The following is an 18,627-nucleotide window of genomic DNA, read 5'->3' on the forward strand; positions in this document are numbered from 1 at the left end:
GCGCATGGCACAACATAGAAGAGCCACCTCCACAGGACAAGACTCAGCAGTCCATCTGCATCTAAAGGTCAAAGGTCACTCTTTCGAGGATGCCAATGTTCACATTTTGGACAGAGAGGACAGATGGTTTGAAAGAGGAGTGAAAGAGGCCATCTATGTCCACTGTGAGCGACCATCTTTGAACAGAGGCGGTGGTTTACGACACCAACTGTCTGCCATCTATAATCCAGTTTTGAGTTCCCTCCCCAGACGCCTTAATGCCTACTCACATCCTGGGCCATCTGACCTCAGGAATTCACATGACAATGTGGGGCCAGGTTTCACAATGGGCACACCCGAAACCCTGGCTGATTAGGTCCCACACCCGCTTTCACACCTTGGCTCATGTGAATAGAGGATCACCAGGGGGTCCTTTGTCCCTCTTTGGGGGGATACTCCCACTGGGTTTAAATCTGGGACTCCCGGCCATTTGACCTTAGAACTGAAGAAGCTTCTCGGATGAGAGGTGAAACGTCTTCAAGCAACTTAAAGAAATAAAAACATCAAGTTCACCAGGGAAGACACAAAGGATAACTGTTTCCTGGACTGCGCTGTGCACATTGAAGAGAATGGCAACCTCAACATCGAAGTTTACCGGAAGCCCACACACACGGACCGGTACCTCCTCTTTGACTCCCATCACCCTCTGGAACACAAGCTTGGAGTAATCAGGACCCTACACTACCGGGCAGAACATGTTCCCTCTAAGCCTGAAGGGAAAAAGAAGGAACACACACATGTAAAGGAAGCACTCAAAACATGCGGTTATCCTAATTGGGCGTTCATAAAGTCAGCAAAGAGGCACAAAAAAGAAGATCAGACACCAGTGAGGGAGGATAAGAAAGACAGACGCAACAACGTTGTCATCCCCTATGTAGCCGGTGTATCAGAGAAACTCAGGAGAGTTTTCTCCAAGCACGACATCCCAGTGTATTTCAGACCCAGCAACACACTCAGACAGAAACTGGTTCACCCGAAAGACAAAACTCCAAAACACAGACTTAACAATGTGGTGTATGCTGTGCAGTGTAGCGAGGAATGCCCAGACCTCTACATTGGAGAGACCAAACAGCCACTTCACAAGCGCATGGCACAACATAGAAGAGCCACCTCCACAGGACAAGACTCAGCAGTCCATCTGCATCTTAAGGATAAAGGACACTCTTTTGAGGATGCCAATGTTCACATTTTGGACAGAGAGGACAGATGGTTTGAAAGAGGAATGAAAGAGGCCATCTATGTCCACTGTGAGCGACCATCTTTGAACAGAGGCGGTGGTTTACGACACCAACTGTCTGCCATCTATAATCCAGTTTTGAGTTCCCTCCCCAGACGCCTTAATGCCCACTCACATCCTGGGCCATCTGACCTCAGGAATTCACATGACAAGGTGGGGCCAGGTTTCACAATGAGCTCACCCGAAACCCTGGCTGATTAGGTCCCACACGCGCTTTCACACCTTGGCTCATGTGATTAGAGGATCACCAGGGGGTCCTTTGTCCCTCTTTGGGGGGACACTCCCACTGGGTTTAAATCTGGGACTCTCGGCCATTTGACCTTAGAACTGAACAAGCTTCTCGGATGAGAGGTGAAACGTCTTCAAGCAACTTAAAGAAGTCCAGACGCTTTTCTTTGCAAACTCCTTTGACTGTGCACTACTGTTTAGAGTATGATATACATTATTTTATATACAGTTCTAAGGAAGCACCTTAAAGTAGCTTAAATATGTTTTAGTATTTTTCTGTATTCCTTTTGCTCATGAAATTTAAGATGCAGATTATTTCTGTTAAGGTTCTTCTATTTTATTTGCATAGATTTAACCACTATATGATCACACTGCCAGTGTAAATGTAATCCTCAGAGTAATGGAGGATTTCCGTAGAGGGCTCACGCTGATTGTCCGCAAGAGTTAAAACCATTCTACTTGTTGTCCGTTGTTGTGAATGCAGATGCTGAGTAAAAAGGGCTGTTGCTGCAACATCGACCTGACCCCGTTTGTTCATTTAAAGGCCTAAGAAGACATAATACAGAGGTCACACATGGTGCAGTTCGTCAGTGATCTGTTTTCAAAAAATATTTTTACAGAACTTTGCATTTGAAAATAGAAGCTGAAAAATGAATTTAAATATGCACAGATATAACTGAATTTTAGGTCAGCAAGGATGAAAATCAGACGACCACAATAACTGAAAGCACCGTCAGCACACCTAGTTCTAATTCTGGGAACATTTAAAAGATCTGCATCTGATGACCTGAGAGGCTGACGGGGTTGTAAACAGTGAGTATGTCCGAGATATACTTAGAGGCCAAACTACTGAAAGTTTTGTGAAGTAATAAAATTTGTTTTTTCTGAAATGATTTCATCATTATTTGCAAATAGAAATGATTTATGCATTAAAAAAAACTATTATATTGAGAAGTGGCATTTTGAAACTCCCTTCTACTGTTTACAAAAAAGAAACAAAAAAGACACTTTGGCTGAAAATGAGTCACCAAACAAATGTTATTTACAAAGCATTTTACCCATTTAAGCAAAACTGAACAAACCTCCATATTTCAACAAAAACTTTTTCATCTGTTTAAAACATGACTTGATTGAAGGTTCCACAACAGCTTCTACTGTAGCGATATCTTTATGTATTTAGTCTAATGTGCGGTGATCGTGGCTCAAGAGTTGGCAGTTCATCTTGTACTCGGTAGGTTGCCGGTTCAAGCCCCGGCTTGGACAGTCTCGGTCGTTGTGTCCTTGGGCAAGACATTTCACCTACTGCTTACTGATGTTGGCCAGAGGGGCCGATGGCGCGATATGGCAGCCTCGCTTCTGACAATCTGCCCCAGGGCAGCTGTGGCTACAACTGTGGCTTGCCTCCACCAGTGTGTGAATGTGAGAGTGAATGAATAGTGGAATTGTAAAGCGCTTTGAGTGTCTCGAAAAGCGCTATATCAATGCAATCCATTATTATTATTGTTATTATTAATAATGCTGTTTCAAAGGAGAAGAAAAATCTGAATTGATTATCATTGTTTTGATATTTTGATCATCGGGATTTAACAGCAGTTTCACATGCTGACGTTGGACACACTGGATACTGCAGATTCTACGTCTTGTGACACATGTAAGGACGTGGTGGTGTCTAGCCTGAGCGGCAGGCACCGATCACTAACATCAACAGCAAGAACTTAAAGGAATTTCACATCAGCGTCCTCCATGCATCTCCAGCTCAGAAACGTGATCCCAAAGTTAAACAAACATGAGATAAAACCATAGACAAAGATGGACTTGGTGAAATCTGGAATTAGTAACTGCTGTTTGTTGCGATGCTGCCACCTTGTGACGGAAGTTGGTAACATCAGGAAAGTGTGCCTTACCTTAATTAAAAACATTCAACAAAACACAGATTCAAAAAAAAGAGACAAGAGAACATGTTTACGGGCAGCCTAACATCCTGAGAGGAAACTTAGTCCAGATGGAAAACTCCATAATTGAATTAAGTTTATGATTTAACCACCCGCCTGTACTGGTGAAGGTGAAGAATTTCACAGTTTTCTCTTGTACTGTGGTACCGCTGAATATTAACAGTGATAGTTTGTCAGGTGTAACATAGTCAAGTAGTTGTAATGTGGCTATTTTATCATGTTCACTATTGATGTGATGGGATGTTCAGATATGTTTTTGTCTCTGGTCCAGGTCGGCAATAATCAGCACTTGGTTTTGAAGATGTCCAGTGCTTGTCAAAACTATTTAAACACAAGGACAATTCACTTTCATATTATAGGATGATATAATATTACAGTTTAAGACAAAGTTATCCTTGAAGCTAGAATTTAACAGTGGAAAAAAAGACAGAAGGAGAAATTTAATTATTTTACTAATTCTAAAGGAAAGTTTTCATTGGAAGCTGAATTTGTTACTGTCAAACAGATGTATTACACTGACTCACTGTCTTTGAAGACTTAATTGAAATTAAAAATTTTTGAGTGATGTATTGTTTTCTTTTTAATCAATAAAAAAATATTATTTTTCATTATGATGCATTATGAAATTTCGTCGGGTTTTATATAGACTCATTTGATTAGAGTACCATAAATTACATTTTCACTACATTGTGCACATGTGTGTGTGTGTCTGTGTGTGTGTGTGTGTGTGTGTGTGTGTGTGTGTGTGTGTGTGTGTGTGTGTGTGTGTGTGTGTGTGTGTGTGTGTGTGTGTCCTCAGTGAACTGTATCAGTCTCTGCAGTATCTTCCAGCTGCAGCAGTCACTTCAGTTTCTGTTCAGTCTGACTGAGGGAGGTTTTGTACAACTGTTTTTCACTGTGTGAACACCCACTGACTGTTAGGATAGTGCTGACTCTGACAGTAATAAACTGCTGCATCTTCAGCCTGGACTCCACTGATGGTCAGAGTGAAGTCAGAGTTTGATCCACTGCCTGTAAAACGTGCTGGAATCCCTGAATCTCGAGTGCTAGCAAAGTAAATGAGACGTTTGGGGGGGTTTCCATCTGCCTGTTGGTACCAGGCTAAACGCTTAGAGTCATAAACATTCTGACTGGTCCTACACTTGATGCTGACAGATCCTCCCACAGCAGAGCTCACTGCTCCAGGCTGAGTCACTGTGATCTGTCCTCTGGACTCTGAGGATACAGAGACAAAAACATAAAGCAGCTTCATGGTTTTGTGGGCTTCATTTCAGAGGGACAGATGTTGATAGAGGAGAGGAGTTTGATTCTCTGGACTTTACCTGTGAAGCAGCAGCAGAGGAGAGTCCAGATGAGGACGCAGATCAAAGTCATGTTTTTGATGAGGAGGATTTCTGTGGCTTCTGTTGTGATGAAGGACAGCTGTCAGTCATCCAGTGTTCAACTCTCAGGACTATAAACTCTCCCAGAGCACTGGAGCATGGTGCTGCTGATGCAAAGTGCCTCTCTATGGAAATCATCTGACTCCAGCATGACTACATAAGCAGTCATCACAATGGGAATGCAAAGGTGTCATTTCAATCTGCCATCTTGTTTTGAGTAAAATGTAAAATGATAAAATTAATTTTAGTTGGTCTAGGATGCACTTTCCAGGTCCAAGAGTCTTTTGTTTTTAGTCTGTTATTGATTGATTGATTCATTCAGGATGTTCAATCTGGTATCACACATTAAATACAGATTTAAACATTCATTCACCTACTGCCATGAAAGTGATAAATGACATCTTTAAGGTAAGGAACCTTGTGGTGTGACGTGGATCAGTCAAATTAACATAATCAAGATCTCAGAGTCAGTTTTCTAAAGTTCTGATTGTATTTATATACATATAATTTACATTTTTCTTCTTTTTACCAGATGCTCAAAAGTAACAGCTGACCAAAGGCCATTTCATGGACAGACAGGACTTGTTTCCTCATTATTCTAAGATAAATTAAAAAGATAAAGTATTTAAAAAGTATATGAGTTCAAGAGATGAACTCATATACTGATAAATACATATACTTGTATTTATCAGCATGAGGTCCAAAGAGATTATGAACTGACTGAAAAATCAAAACAATCATAAAAGAGAAATCAAAAAAATTCAGGACTGTCCAAATCAACAATCTGATTCATTCTTAAAATGAATGGATGTGCTGGAAGCTCAGCAACACTAAAGAGACCCTAAAACCACAAAAGAAAACTAAAATGGACAAAATTCACAGTAAAGAATTCACTTTAAAAAAAAACTTCATTTTGAGTCATTTACAATACAAATGTATAAGTGTAAAACACTGTGTAGGAGGTAGCTGTATCATAGTCTCAAGTCTACTATCAAAGGAAACCTTCATGAAAGGAAACAGTTACTGGTTGTTGTTACACTCAAGAACTGGAAGTCTGGATTAAACTTTGCCAGTAAAACATTTAAAAGAGCAGGAAGATGAAGTTTGTTCAGCATGATTGGAAGAGAAAATTACAAAGAAGAAAAACTGATCTGAAGCAAATCACATCATCTGTCAAAGATGGTGGAGCCAAAGTTATTGCACTGATGTTTTGGCTGCCAGTGTAGCTGGACCACTAGTGTTTATTGATAATGTTACTGCTGATAGAGGTAGCAGGGTGAAATGTGAAGTGTACACAGCTATACTCTCTGCTCACATTCAACCAAGTGCCGCAACACCCACTGCACATCCCTTCACAGTGCAAATGGATAATGACCCAAAGAAAACTGGAAAAAAACCACCTAAGACTTTCGTCTTGATGCACTCATTGTCTCTTGCTCTTGACGAAGGCGGTCGCACTTTTCTCCTCTCCTCCTCTCCCTTAGCTTCCCTGCTTAGCCTTTTGTGTCCTTGTCTAGTCTCGTGTTTTTTGTATTACTTTTCCCTGGAACACTCTCCCACAGTCTGTTCTCTAAAACCTAAAAGAGGAATTATGGATATGATTTGATCAACTCTTCCCTGAATGCAATTGACACGCTTTTCTCGACGAGAAGTCTGGGCTCGAGTGAGCCTGAGTGCTGAAGATATCGACCTATTCGGAACCATGATAACAGGGTTCTTGCTGATCGGAGCTGGCTTGGCCCTGGCTTATCGAAGAATTAAGGAAGCGGAACCAGCTGTTCAAACCTCTACAAGGCTGCCCGCTGGGATTGAAACGATGGAACGAGGCGTGAGTTTCTCAAAATGGGCTCATTGAGTGCAGCACGGATAAGATCTTGGAGAAGCTTACGGCTGCCGTGAACACTCAGAATAAGACCTCTGAGTGCAAACTGGATTACATCTTGGAGGGGTTCGCTCAGAATAACACCTCTGAGCGCAAATTGGATCACATCTTGGAGAAGCTCACTGCTGTCGTGAGTTCTCAGAATCGGCTCTTTGAACACAAGAATGACAACATCACGGAGCGTAAGTTTGATAACATCATGGAGAAGCTCACGGCTCTCCAACGGGAGATTGAGAGACCAGTGTTGGACTGTTAGAACAGCTTTGAAAATCATATGAGTTGTTCCCACTTAAGTAAAAAACACCATCACTTCATGCGGCGATCCTTTCGGTGCCAGCTGTGGTCTCAAGGCTGGAGCTGAACAACAACACCCTGATAACAACTGTGTTTAGACTGTTCTTCCCATTCTATGCAAGGCCACCTGGGTTGGCTGGAAGACTGTTTACTTAGCCTGGCAGGGCGAAGGACACTGTCTCAGCTGAACTCTGGACACATACACACACACGCACACAGACATATATATACTCATCCCCCCTCCCTGTTGGAGCTCAGTCTGGGGGGAGTTATTTTTTTCTCCTTATCTTTCCTCATGTTGTGCTTTTCCATGTTATACCCCTCTGACCTGTCTTCCCCATCTGATGTTTGTGTAATGTATGTATGGTCGGATGGGTAAAACGGCGCTGGCACGGCTGGCAGCGTTAACCCAATTTCCCTCGGGATGAATAACGTATGATCAATCATTCAATCAATCAATCAATCAATCAATCAATTCTCAATCATCCAGGAAGGCAAATCTCCAAAAGTTGATTCTGTTCATGTGGACGTAGCGTTTTGTGGGAGAAACATTTTGTCACTCATCCAAGTGACTTCTTCAGTCTCAGCTGACTGCAGGTTTCCCCAACCTTATAAACAGTACATTTGCATAATGACTGAAACCAGCCCACTGAAGGAACAATGGGCTGTGAGGTCAGTTCCTTAATCTTAATTATGCAAATTCTCATGACCATTGATCAACAACCACTGACCAAAACCCACTGATCAAAGCCCACTGATCAATGGCCATGAGTACCATTCACAGAGAGTTGGGGAATGGCTGCAATCACAGCATTGTAAGATGGTGACAGATGTACCCTTAGGCCCCCTCCTTGATTCAGAGATGGTCTTTCCCTTTTCACGTAAATGGCCTCCTTGACTCCGCCCTCAAACCAGCGTTCCTCCCTGTCCAGGATGTTACATCCTCATCACTGAAAGAGTGTCCACTGGCCTGTAGGTGTAAACAGACTGCAGAGTCCTGGCCTGACGAGGTAGCTCTTCTGTGCTGTGCCATCCGCTTCGCCAGAGGTTGTTTGGTTTCCCCGATGTATAAATCCTGGCAATCCTCCTGGCACTTAACAGCGTACACTATGTTACTCTGTTTGTGTCGGGGGACCCGATCCTTGGGGTGGACCAGTTTTTGGCGCAGCGTGTTTTGGGGTTTAGACTTTCTTAGGCAAGGAAATAGGATATTTTTAAATGGTCAAGTCACCTTGTTTCACCTCAACAGAGCATGCTTTCCTGTAATTAAATAATAAACTGAATGCAGAGAGACCCACAAACAAGCAGAAATTAAATTTGGACTCAGTAAAGGCCTAGTAGCATCCCAAAGGAGGAAACAGCATTTGCTGATCTCCACGGGTTCTAGACTTTAGGCAATAATTGTCTACAAAGGATTAATTTCCAAGTATTGTATTTGCAATTATCTTTTATATGTCCAATTAATTGTGTGCCTCTGAAAATGGAGGACCATGTTTAAATATGGCTGTGATTCCTAAACAGCTGATACAAAACTAAACTCCAAAAACTCCTCATGCCCTTAAAGGATAAGGAGTTTTGTGGGCTTGATGATCTGCACTTCAGTCACATCCTAATTGTTTGAGTCAGAATCAAGTGTGTTGGTGTACAGAGTAAAATTGCAAAAATATGTCATCATCCAAAATCTTATGGATCTAACTGTAATTCATCTCAATTTGTATGATGATATTTGAAGAAACCATATCAGCTGAGTCATTGCTGCTGTGCAAACAGTGAAATATTTTGTTGAGTTTGTTTGTTTCAGAGTCAGAGAGCCGTGTCTCTCTACAGTCAGAGGTTTTTGTACGGCGGCTCAATGAGTTTGTATCACTGTGGTGGACTTTTGGTGGAGGAACCAGACTGAATGTTGGAAGTAAGTCTATTCTGGTTTACTATCAAATATTATTTTTTTACTGCAGATCATTTAACAACTTCTTTTCTGATTTTTGAATAAGAGAAAAGCTCAAAAATTTACATCAAGATTGATGCTGGAATTTTTTATCATCCTCTTATTTCATGGAGGGTAATTCAGATCTGCTGTATGGAAATGTTATGTCTACATTTCAGTCAAATTAAAACTGGAAAAAGATATATATAAATATGATCTCTGATGTCTTTAGTCTGTCAAGTATTGTTTGAAACTACTTTGGGTTTCTGTGAACTTTAAAAATTGTTTTAGATATACATGAAGAGGATTTTTTGTCGCTGAATTAATTAATTTATTCTATTTATTTGTTTCCAGTTAATATTAATGTAAGTCATGTACAATATTGATGATTTTAAACTTGTTTTGTAAATGTTTCCACGTCTGCTTCTTTTATTTCCAGTGTAGTTTGAACATATTTCAGGTCAAACTGTGTGATGATTCTCTCTGTGCTGATATGCATGAGAGGTTTCTTAAAGGGAAGTGAAACAATGTGTGAGTTAATGACTGGTGGAGCAGAAAAAACAGCTGACAGAAACTTCTTAACGGAGAAAATCAGCTCTTACAGTAAAGGTGTCCGACTGTCTGTGGTTTGATTGACAGCTGTGTGCTCCCTGTGCTCTAAGCTGATTGGTGTCTCCTAGGTGATACCCGTCCCGTCCTAACAGTGTTGCCCCCCTCCAGTGAGGAGCTACAGCAGGGGACTGCAACAATCACATGTCTGGCCAACAAGGGCTTCCCCTCAGACTGGAGTCTGTCCTGGAAGGTGGATGGCAGTGGCAGCATCAGCTGGGAGGAGAGCAGGAGCCCCGTGGTGCTGCAGAATGACGGCCTCTACAGCTGGAGCAGCACCCTGAGGCTCCCTGCAGACCGCTGGATGAAGGTGGGCTCTGTGACCTGTGAGGCCACCCAGGGCTGCCAGGCAAAGGTCTCAGAGCCACTGAGGAGAGTCCAGTGTTCCCAGTCCTGACCTGACTCAAGCTGATACTGGTTTAATGCTCTCATTCTCAACTCTGTAACTGTCTCTCCATCTTTCTTTTTTAAGAACAAATAAAGACTAAAACTGTTATTTTCTTTCTCATAATGACAACATTCATGTTTTAGGTAATAAAGATGTTTTGCAAAGTGAATTTTGGTTGAATCAGACATTTTATTTTATTCAAAATCTGCAAACCTGCACTTGATGAATATTTTTTTCATTTAGAAGAATTTAGACCAACTCTGCACTCCAGCATGATGTCTTTATTTTACACTGGTGAAATAAAACACAGGCTGAAAGAACCATTAAGGAGATCTGCATTTTGGCAAAAGCTGAAAAAGGAGTTTTAAAATTGTACAGGTTATTTTTATGTTTGTTCAAAGTTACATGAATGTGTGTGGTAGGTTGTTGGTGGTGTTGCTCACCTGTACGAGACAGACTGGTTCATGAAGCAATGCTGGGACCTGGTTGCCATGGAAACAGCCTCACCAGAGTACAAAGCAAGTCTAAAGAAGAAAGAGTCTTTAGTGTCTCTTATGAGCTGTTTGTTCTGAGGAGAACTCACAGACAGGAGAGTCAACGAATACAAGGAGTGATTAGAAAGAATCTGAAGTACAAAGTTTTAATTTCATTGACAAACAAGGAGAAGATTAAATGAATGATGATATGAACAAATACTAAAAATATGAAAACACCTTCAGTTCAATAACAACTTTTTCACTCATGTTCATGTTTGATAAGATGTTTCAACCCGTTCTCACTCCCAAATCGTAACATTTTACGCTAGGTGACAAATCGTCAACATATTACGTTTTTGGGCACCCAAGGCGTTCCTACGTCACGACATCGGAAAACTGCGGACACATGAGAACCGTTTGGACTCAATCTACACATCTTCGCTTTTTCCCTTAAAATCGCTTTAGAAAACACTATTTCACCTCATTAAAGTGCTGTTTAAGGTTAGGAATAAGGTTATGGTTAGGTTTAGCGATAAGGTTAGGTTTAGGCGTAGGGATACGGTTATGGTTAAGGTTAGGAATAAGGTTATGGTTAGGCATAAGGTTATGGTTAAGGTTAGGCATAAGGTTATGGTTAGGCTTAGTGATAAGGTTAAGTTTAGGGCTGCAGTACAGGGCTGGAAACCGCCGCGTACCATAACAACGTGGAAGGTCACCTTTCGCGTTCCTCAGGAACGCCGCAGGACGTGACAAAACGTCGGGATGTTACGCCCCGGGAGTGAGAACGGGCTCGATGTTTACAGTAAAATATTAAATTCACAGGTGTGTTGTTTTTATTTTGACCCTCACTGATCAGAAACATTTTCAGATTTTTGTCGTCAGATCTTTATGGCTTCATATAGATTTAGTGGCTTTTTTTCCACTGCTAAGGTCAAAGGTCATTACTAAGATTGATCTTGGTTTCTCTTACTGGCCAACTTTTGTTCTTTAGTTAATTAAGCACATATTTCTGCTGAATGTCGGTGACAGAAAATGTGTGTGTGTGTGTCCTCAGTGAACTGTATCAGTCTCTGCAGTATCTTCCAGCTGCAGCAGTCAGTTCAGTTTCTGTTCAGTCTGACTGAGGGAGGTTTTTGTATGACTGTTTTTCACTGTGTGAACACATACTGACTGTTGATATAGTGCTGACTCTGACAGTAATAAACTGCTGCATCTTCAGCCTGGACTCCACTGATGGTCAGAGTGAAGTCAGAGTTTGATCCACTGCCTGTAAAACGAGCTGGAATCCCTGATACTCGAGTGCTAGCATAGTAAATGAGCAGTTTAGGAACTCCTCCATCTTTCTGTTGGTACCAGGCCAAATGGTGATAGTTGCTAGAAAAATAAACATTCTGACTGGTCCTACACTTGATGCTCACAGATCCTCCCACAGCAGAGCTCACTGCTCCAGGCTGAGTCACTGTGATCTGTCCTCTGGACTCTGAGGATACAGAGACAAAAACATAAAGCAGCTTCATGGTTTTGTGGGCTTCATTTCAGAGGGACAGATGTTGATAGAGGAGAGGAGTTTGATTCTCTGGACTTTACCTGTGAAGCAGCAGCAGAGGAGAGTCCAGATGAGGACGCAGATCAAAGTCATGTTTTTGATGAGGAGGATTTCTGTGGCTTCTGTTGTGATGAAGGACAGCTGTCAGTCATCCAGTGTTCAACTCTCAGGACTATAAACTCTCCCAGAGCACTGGAGCATGGTGCTGCTGATGCAAAGTGCCTCTCTATGGAAATTATCTGACTCCACCAAAGACCTGCATCATGCTCATGGTGCTGTTTATTAGTGAATCAGCGAATTCATCATGATATTGAACTGAGACATCTTAAAGTAAATTTCGTTAGAATCTAAGCTTTTTCTCCACCATATATCTTATTTCAAATTGTGTCCTGTCAATTAAATGTTTTGTTTTATGATTCATTTTTGATCTCTTTTAAATATCTTTTAAATGAGCCTGTTGTTAGACCTGTTCATGCTAATAGCACTGCCTATAAAACCTCTTTCAGTAGCTTTATGATCACAGTCATTTATTTATAGAATGACTGTGGGGCAGACCAAGTATAAAAATGTTCACTATTTGCTCATCTTATGATGTATTTTTTAATCACAAAATTAGTGAATTATTCAAAAGTGATCTGAAGCAAATCACATCATCTGTCAAAGATGTTGGAGCCAGTGTTATGGCACTGAGGTTTTTGGCTGCCAGTGTAGCTGGGCCACTAGTGTTTATTAATAATGTTACTGCTGATAGAGGTAGCAGGATGAAATATGAAGTGTACACAGCTATACTCTCTGCTCACATTCAACCAAGTGCTGCAACACTCACTGGACAACCCTTCACAGTGCAAATGGATAATGACCCCCCAAAAAATGTAAAAACCACCCAAGACCTTCTCAGGCAAGGAAATAGGATATTTTCAATAGTCAAGTCACCTTATTTCAACTCAACAGAGCATGCTTTCCTGTCATTATATACTGAACTGGATGCAGAGAGACCCACAAACAAGCAGAAATTGAAGATTGCTTCAGTAAAGTCAGAAGACTTTATGTTTTGAGAGTAGGGGTGGAGCCGAACCCTAATACGGTATTCGGATAGGCATGAATATCGTGTTTTTTATACTAATACTTATTTTGAACAAATACTTTAAAAAATATTTGTATTCGGGAACAAGAAAAACATTTTATCAAAATGCGGAGTTTCCTTATTAGACTGCAGTGCATGCCCGGATGAGTTAGTGAGTGACGTGTAAAAGGTGAGCGACATAGGCTGCTCCACACAGCAACAGAGAAGACTCGGCTGAGCGGTAAGAGAATGAATTGCATCACTATTTTTGTTGAATAGATTTTTTTGGTAACACTTTATAATAAGTGCACACTATTAAGTGTAGCGCCTCTACTCAGGACCAGTACACTTTCACTTCAAATAGAGACCCTAGACATCTTACTAGGTTCAGAAGGAGGTTTTGTTTTGGAGACTCACAAAAGGAGTTGGCTTGGAAGTGAATAACTAGGACCTTTATTGCCTCAGTACCATTCATAAACATGTACAACACAATAAACCAAATTGCACACTAATAGTGCATTTTAAAGGTGAATAGATGTAAAACAGAACAAAATAAAATCAAATAAAGACACTTAAATGGAAGACTTATACTGAATTGTATCAGAGCTCTTTTGAATGAATGAAACAGATTAAAGTGTTCCTCTTGTGAAGTCTGAATTGTCCTTTAAAGTCGTTGAAACCCAAACAGGTGTACTGTAGGGGAATTGTCAGTGTGCAAACCCTATTATCCGGGTAGGAAAAGTAGTGCATAGGGCTTATCTGAAATCCAGGGGCGCTTGAATCAGTTTCTCAGGCAAATCCCACAATCCGATCGCATGGCTGGCCACACCATTTCACGATCATCCAGGATCTCATTTGGGCCGTTCTCGCCGTCAGTGGTTCTCCAGAATCCTTTCTGGTAGTCAAAAAAACCAATCTACACAAACAGTGCAGAACAATGAATTTCTTTTCCATCTTTTGTTCTTAACATGAGCTCATTAACTTATTTCCCAAATGTATTAATAACAAATGGCATTCCCTTTAGCTTTACCAAGTTACAAGAGTTACAGTAACTTGTTTGTACCAGTATCAACTATTTTATCAAAATTATATCACAATAAAGAACACATTTGTGTGTCCAATCTGTAAGCATTGTTCTCATGTTTTTGTGATTGGCATCTTAAAAATACAGTGCGTTCTGGATCTACCCTGTGTGTTGTCATTTATTTTTTGTTACAATGTATTTTAAAGACTTTCACATCTATAAATAGGTAGTAAGGTATGGTCCCCACTTTAGATGGGCTCACTCAAGATACTTTACTAACAAGTAGTAAATGGTTTGTAACTTCCTAAATAAGTTTATTAAGGTATTTATGAGTATTTATAGATAATCTATTGAAAAAGAAGTTCGTCGATAGTGCATTACAGCTTTGGCAGCCTTTAAGTGACAGTTATAAATGTATTGTAAGACATCTGTTAAGATATAGCAGCTGAGTGATGTAACCCTGATATTCAGTGTTTATAAAACATCTAGTATGAAACTACTATGTGTAGTACATGTAGAGTTTATAGTATTATGTAGGGTATGTTAACCATCTACTTACCTTTTACCAATGATTTTGTATGCCATTGAACATCCTGAACTGACTGATTTGTAACTGATGCAGAGTAGTGTTTATAAATGATTAATCAATGAGTTTTAGAACATGAAAACATAATTATTAAAAAAGTGTTGAACATTAGCTTATTCATCATGAATAAAGTGTTTAAAGCAGTGCTTGTAAACTATTAACTGATTATGAGAAATACTTTGTAGATGCTGTAGAGATAATCAAGTAACCATTAACTAATGCTTAACAGATGATTAACTAATGCTTAATAGTGTGCACTTATTATAAAGTGTTACCGAAATATGCTCTCTCTTTCTGGTCCCTGTCAGGACTCTTGCTGCAGCATTTTGGATTAACTGAAGGCTTTTCAGGGAGTTTTTAGGACTTCCTGATAATAATGAATTACAGTAGTCCAGCCTGGAAGTAATAAATGCATGAACTAGTTTTTCAGCGTCACTCTGAGACAGGATATTTCTAATTTTAGAGATGTTGCGCAAATGGAAGAAAGCAGTCTTACATATTTGTTTAATATGTGCGTTGAAGGACATGTCCTGGTCAAAAGTGACTCCAAGGTTCCTCACAGTGTTACTGGAGGCCAAGGTAATACCATCCAGAGTAAGAATCTGGTTAGATACCATATTTCTAAGATTTTCAGGGCCGAGTACAATAACCTCAGTTTGATCTGAATCAAGAAGCAGAAAGTTAGCGGCCATCCAGGTCTTTATGTCTTTAAGACATTCCTGCAGTTTAACTAATTGGTGTGTGTTATCTGGCTCCATGGACAGATAGAGTTGGGTGTCATCAGCATAGCAGTGAAAATGTATGCTATGTCTTCTAATGATACTGCCTAAGGGAAGCATGTATAATGTAAACACACACCCTTATTTTGCTTCATTGCGGTTTATTTCACACCTCAAACATTTAGTAAACAATTAAGCAAATACAAGTAATCTGCAATAAATGACAGGTAGTAATAAAATAAACTACTAACTCTTTTGTGCTACGTCCGCACCTACACGGGTATTTTTGACAACGCAGCTGTTTCGTCCACACGTAAACGGCGTTTCGAATCACCGAAAACGGAGATTTTTTAAAACTCCTTTTTTGCGTTTACGTGTGGACGAGGAATACAGAGTTCGTCACGCAACGTCAAAGGTATGTGCCTTTTTTCAGGTCACACTGTGCACCACGTTATTGTTTACATGAGATGAATTGCAGAATGGCAGATAGAGACGAAATACTGTTACTGTTAATCTGACTATCTTCAGTTTTTAAAGGCTTACATAAACACACACAGTTACTGTCCCTCCATTTACAAAGGCAGAGGCATCACGGTGTGATTATTTTACATGTAGTTGTTTTTTTTTTCCCTGTGTAATAATATTCAACATTGCTATCAATACATTTTTCCAAAAATGTCTCTCTGTGCAAAATGGGTTCAAAAACAAAAACAGCTGTGGGATACTGTTTGTCCGTGATTTGAACCGAGGGAACAAATCGTGGCAGGATCAGCCTGATATTATTTGTATCCCGCTGTAACTTTACTGTATAAAGAGTTAACATCTCCAAAATGTCAGGAGTAGTTAGTCATTACAACAAGTGTTTGTGAACTAAAAATCAAGAATGTGGGATACTGTTTGTCCGTGATTTGAAGAGCCCAGCGTGTGCTCCCGACACAGGGAAAACCAATTCTGCTGAGGAGACCTACCTCGGCACTTGTGCAGGTGAAGCCAAAGGGAAGATATGCTTCACCATATTTTCTAGTCTTTGGCTTAGAATGAAGTTGGTTTGGAAACATATTCAGCGATGCTTCATCTCCTGCTTTGCGTTCATGTGGCCACCCCGTGCTAGCAGTGTCCAAGCGTTTTGTTTTTTTCCCCCCCTTTTCATACCCCCCCCCCCCCCCTGCAATGGCTCTGCACCCCACACTTTGGGAAGGTCTGCCTTAGTGTGTGAGGAGGACTCCCCATTTACATGCACAAATTGGAATCTATTAGATAGATATGATACAAACCACTGCAGCGCAGTACCTGTAATACCTACAGCGTGCCGGTCACATCCCGTGACTTTATGAGACTTTAGCGCGCGTGCAGACTGCAGGATAGTTGCCGTTGAGCTAGCATGTTAGCTAGCCAATAGCCTGGAATGGATCTGCTGAGTATAGTTGTGGATGAAATGGCTCTGGAAGGGCTGGACGGGATAACCATTCCCACTTTGTGGATATGACTGGAAGACAGGCAGCCCGGGTTTCCCCTCAAGCTCGACGACTGCACCAAGGAGCTCATATGGAAGTCACTGGTCATCAACACCGAGCTGACGTTTTACGAGCTCCCGGAGGAGAGAGAGGATGTCGTGCTGACCGACAGGTTTAAGGACATTGATGCCGAGACAGGCATCGAAGTGACTGACAGCTTTACCGACACTCCCAAAGACATCTACCCCATCGACATTGTTCCAGAAAACAAGGATGGGATTCAGGGCTCATGTGCCTTCTTCAAAACGAGGAAAGACATCACAAAGCAAGTCCACTCCAAGTCTCCGGTGACCCCATTGGTCAGATTGAACGAGGCTTTGGAAAGATACGGGAAAAAGCTGGTTGTCATGGCATCACAGTGTCTGCGATATCATGCCCTGATTGGCAGCGAGAGCGATCCTGATGTAAAACTTGGCAGCAACTCGTACTGCGTGCTGGAGAGAGTGGCTGAGCACGATGGCAAGGATAGCTGCAGAGGGATCTACATGGAGGCTCTTTCAAGGTGGATGCCCAAAAGTCTCTACTTCAGAAAGTCTCTTATCCGATACCAGTTGGTCACCATGCAGTCCTACATCAGGCGAATGAAGACCGGACAGCAGCAGCACTCCATCCTTCTGCTACTCAAACGCTTCCATGTAAACAAGAGGACCAAGTATGACATACTGATTGTTTCATTCCATCCTGGGATCCTGGGAAGCCCCCAGTCCAAGTCCCGGTCGTCTCGCTTGGTTGTAGAGACGATCCAGCAGGCACGCCATGACCAAGGGGGTCATACCCCTTACATATGGAATATGTAACGGAGTGGAGAGACAGTCTCTTACTCAGAGAACCAAGGTTACAATGTAACTGTACATTCATCTGTTTGTTTTCACATCTACTCTGTTAATGTGTTTCCTTGTGTGCCTCAGTTCCCTTGTTACTCCCAGTTTACTCCTTGTAGCTTGGTTCTGCTGCACAGCATCCTCCCAGCCTGAGATCATCTAATCAAAAGCTGTTGGTACTCCCACAAACAGAGGAAATAGATCTTTTAGAGCAGTCGCACCCAGGTTGTGGAATGCTCTCCCTCCATCATTACGTTGCCTTGATTGTATTTATTCTTTTAAAAAGCAGCTTAAGACTCATTTATTTAGATTGGCTTTTAATTAGATTTGTGCTGTATGTTTGATTGTGCTTTTTTTTATGTATTTCTGTTTTTATATTACTGTGAAGCACTTTGTGGTTTTTATCCTGTCAAGAGTGCTATATAAATAAATTGAATTGAATTGTTCCTAGCTCTGAGCCTCTAGCTTCAGACTTTCCTTTTAGTTTTGTGTTTCAGTAAATAAAGCTGCCTCTTTCAATTTGTCCATTTGTTTCTGAGTCCTGAGTCCTCTACCTGCCACAGTTGTACATAACAAGGAGAGTGTCTGAGCTTTAGTCGATGCTTGACTTTCTTATGACAAACAGCCCGTATAATCTGACTTTGTAAGTTAAGACCATCTTGTTTTGTGAAGTCTACTTTCCTGTGTTCTCCTTTATATCCAGGAAACCTGTGAAACGGAGCTGGGGAAAGAGGCATCTTGGAAAAAAAATGTCATCAGCTGTGTCAGCCTGACTGTACTGAGAGCTGGGATTAACACTGCTGTGGACTTTGTATGTTAAAACTGTTTATGAGCCTTTTTTCACTTGTCATTGAAGTCACTGTCTCTGCTAGAGGAAGTCCTGTGATTGAATCCTGCTTTTCTGCCCAGTGTCAAAACCTTAACACAAACACAACTACAGCCA

The 18,627-nt window shown here is 41.1% G+C and overlaps 1 gene segment (V, D, J or C); it reads left to right on the forward strand.

Moving 5' to 3' along the window:
* Positions 1–7,385: 7,385 nt before the first annotated feature.
* On the forward strand, positions 7,386–10,098 carry LOC134619790 (Ig kappa-b4 chain C region-like). The segment is given in 3 exon segments: positions 7,386–7,389; positions 8,816–8,923; positions 9,619–10,098. Coding segments are annotated over 3 exon segments (438 nt in total).
* The last annotated feature ends 8,529 nt before the right edge of the window (positions 10,099–18,627 follow it).

Source organism: Pelmatolapia mariae, linkage group LG22, assembly GCF_036321145.2.
Source record: "Pelmatolapia mariae isolate MD_Pm_ZW linkage group LG22, Pm_UMD_F_2, whole genome shotgun sequence".
In the NCBI taxonomy this organism is placed as follows: domain Eukaryota; kingdom Metazoa; phylum Chordata; class Actinopteri; order Cichliformes; family Cichlidae; genus Pelmatolapia; species Pelmatolapia mariae.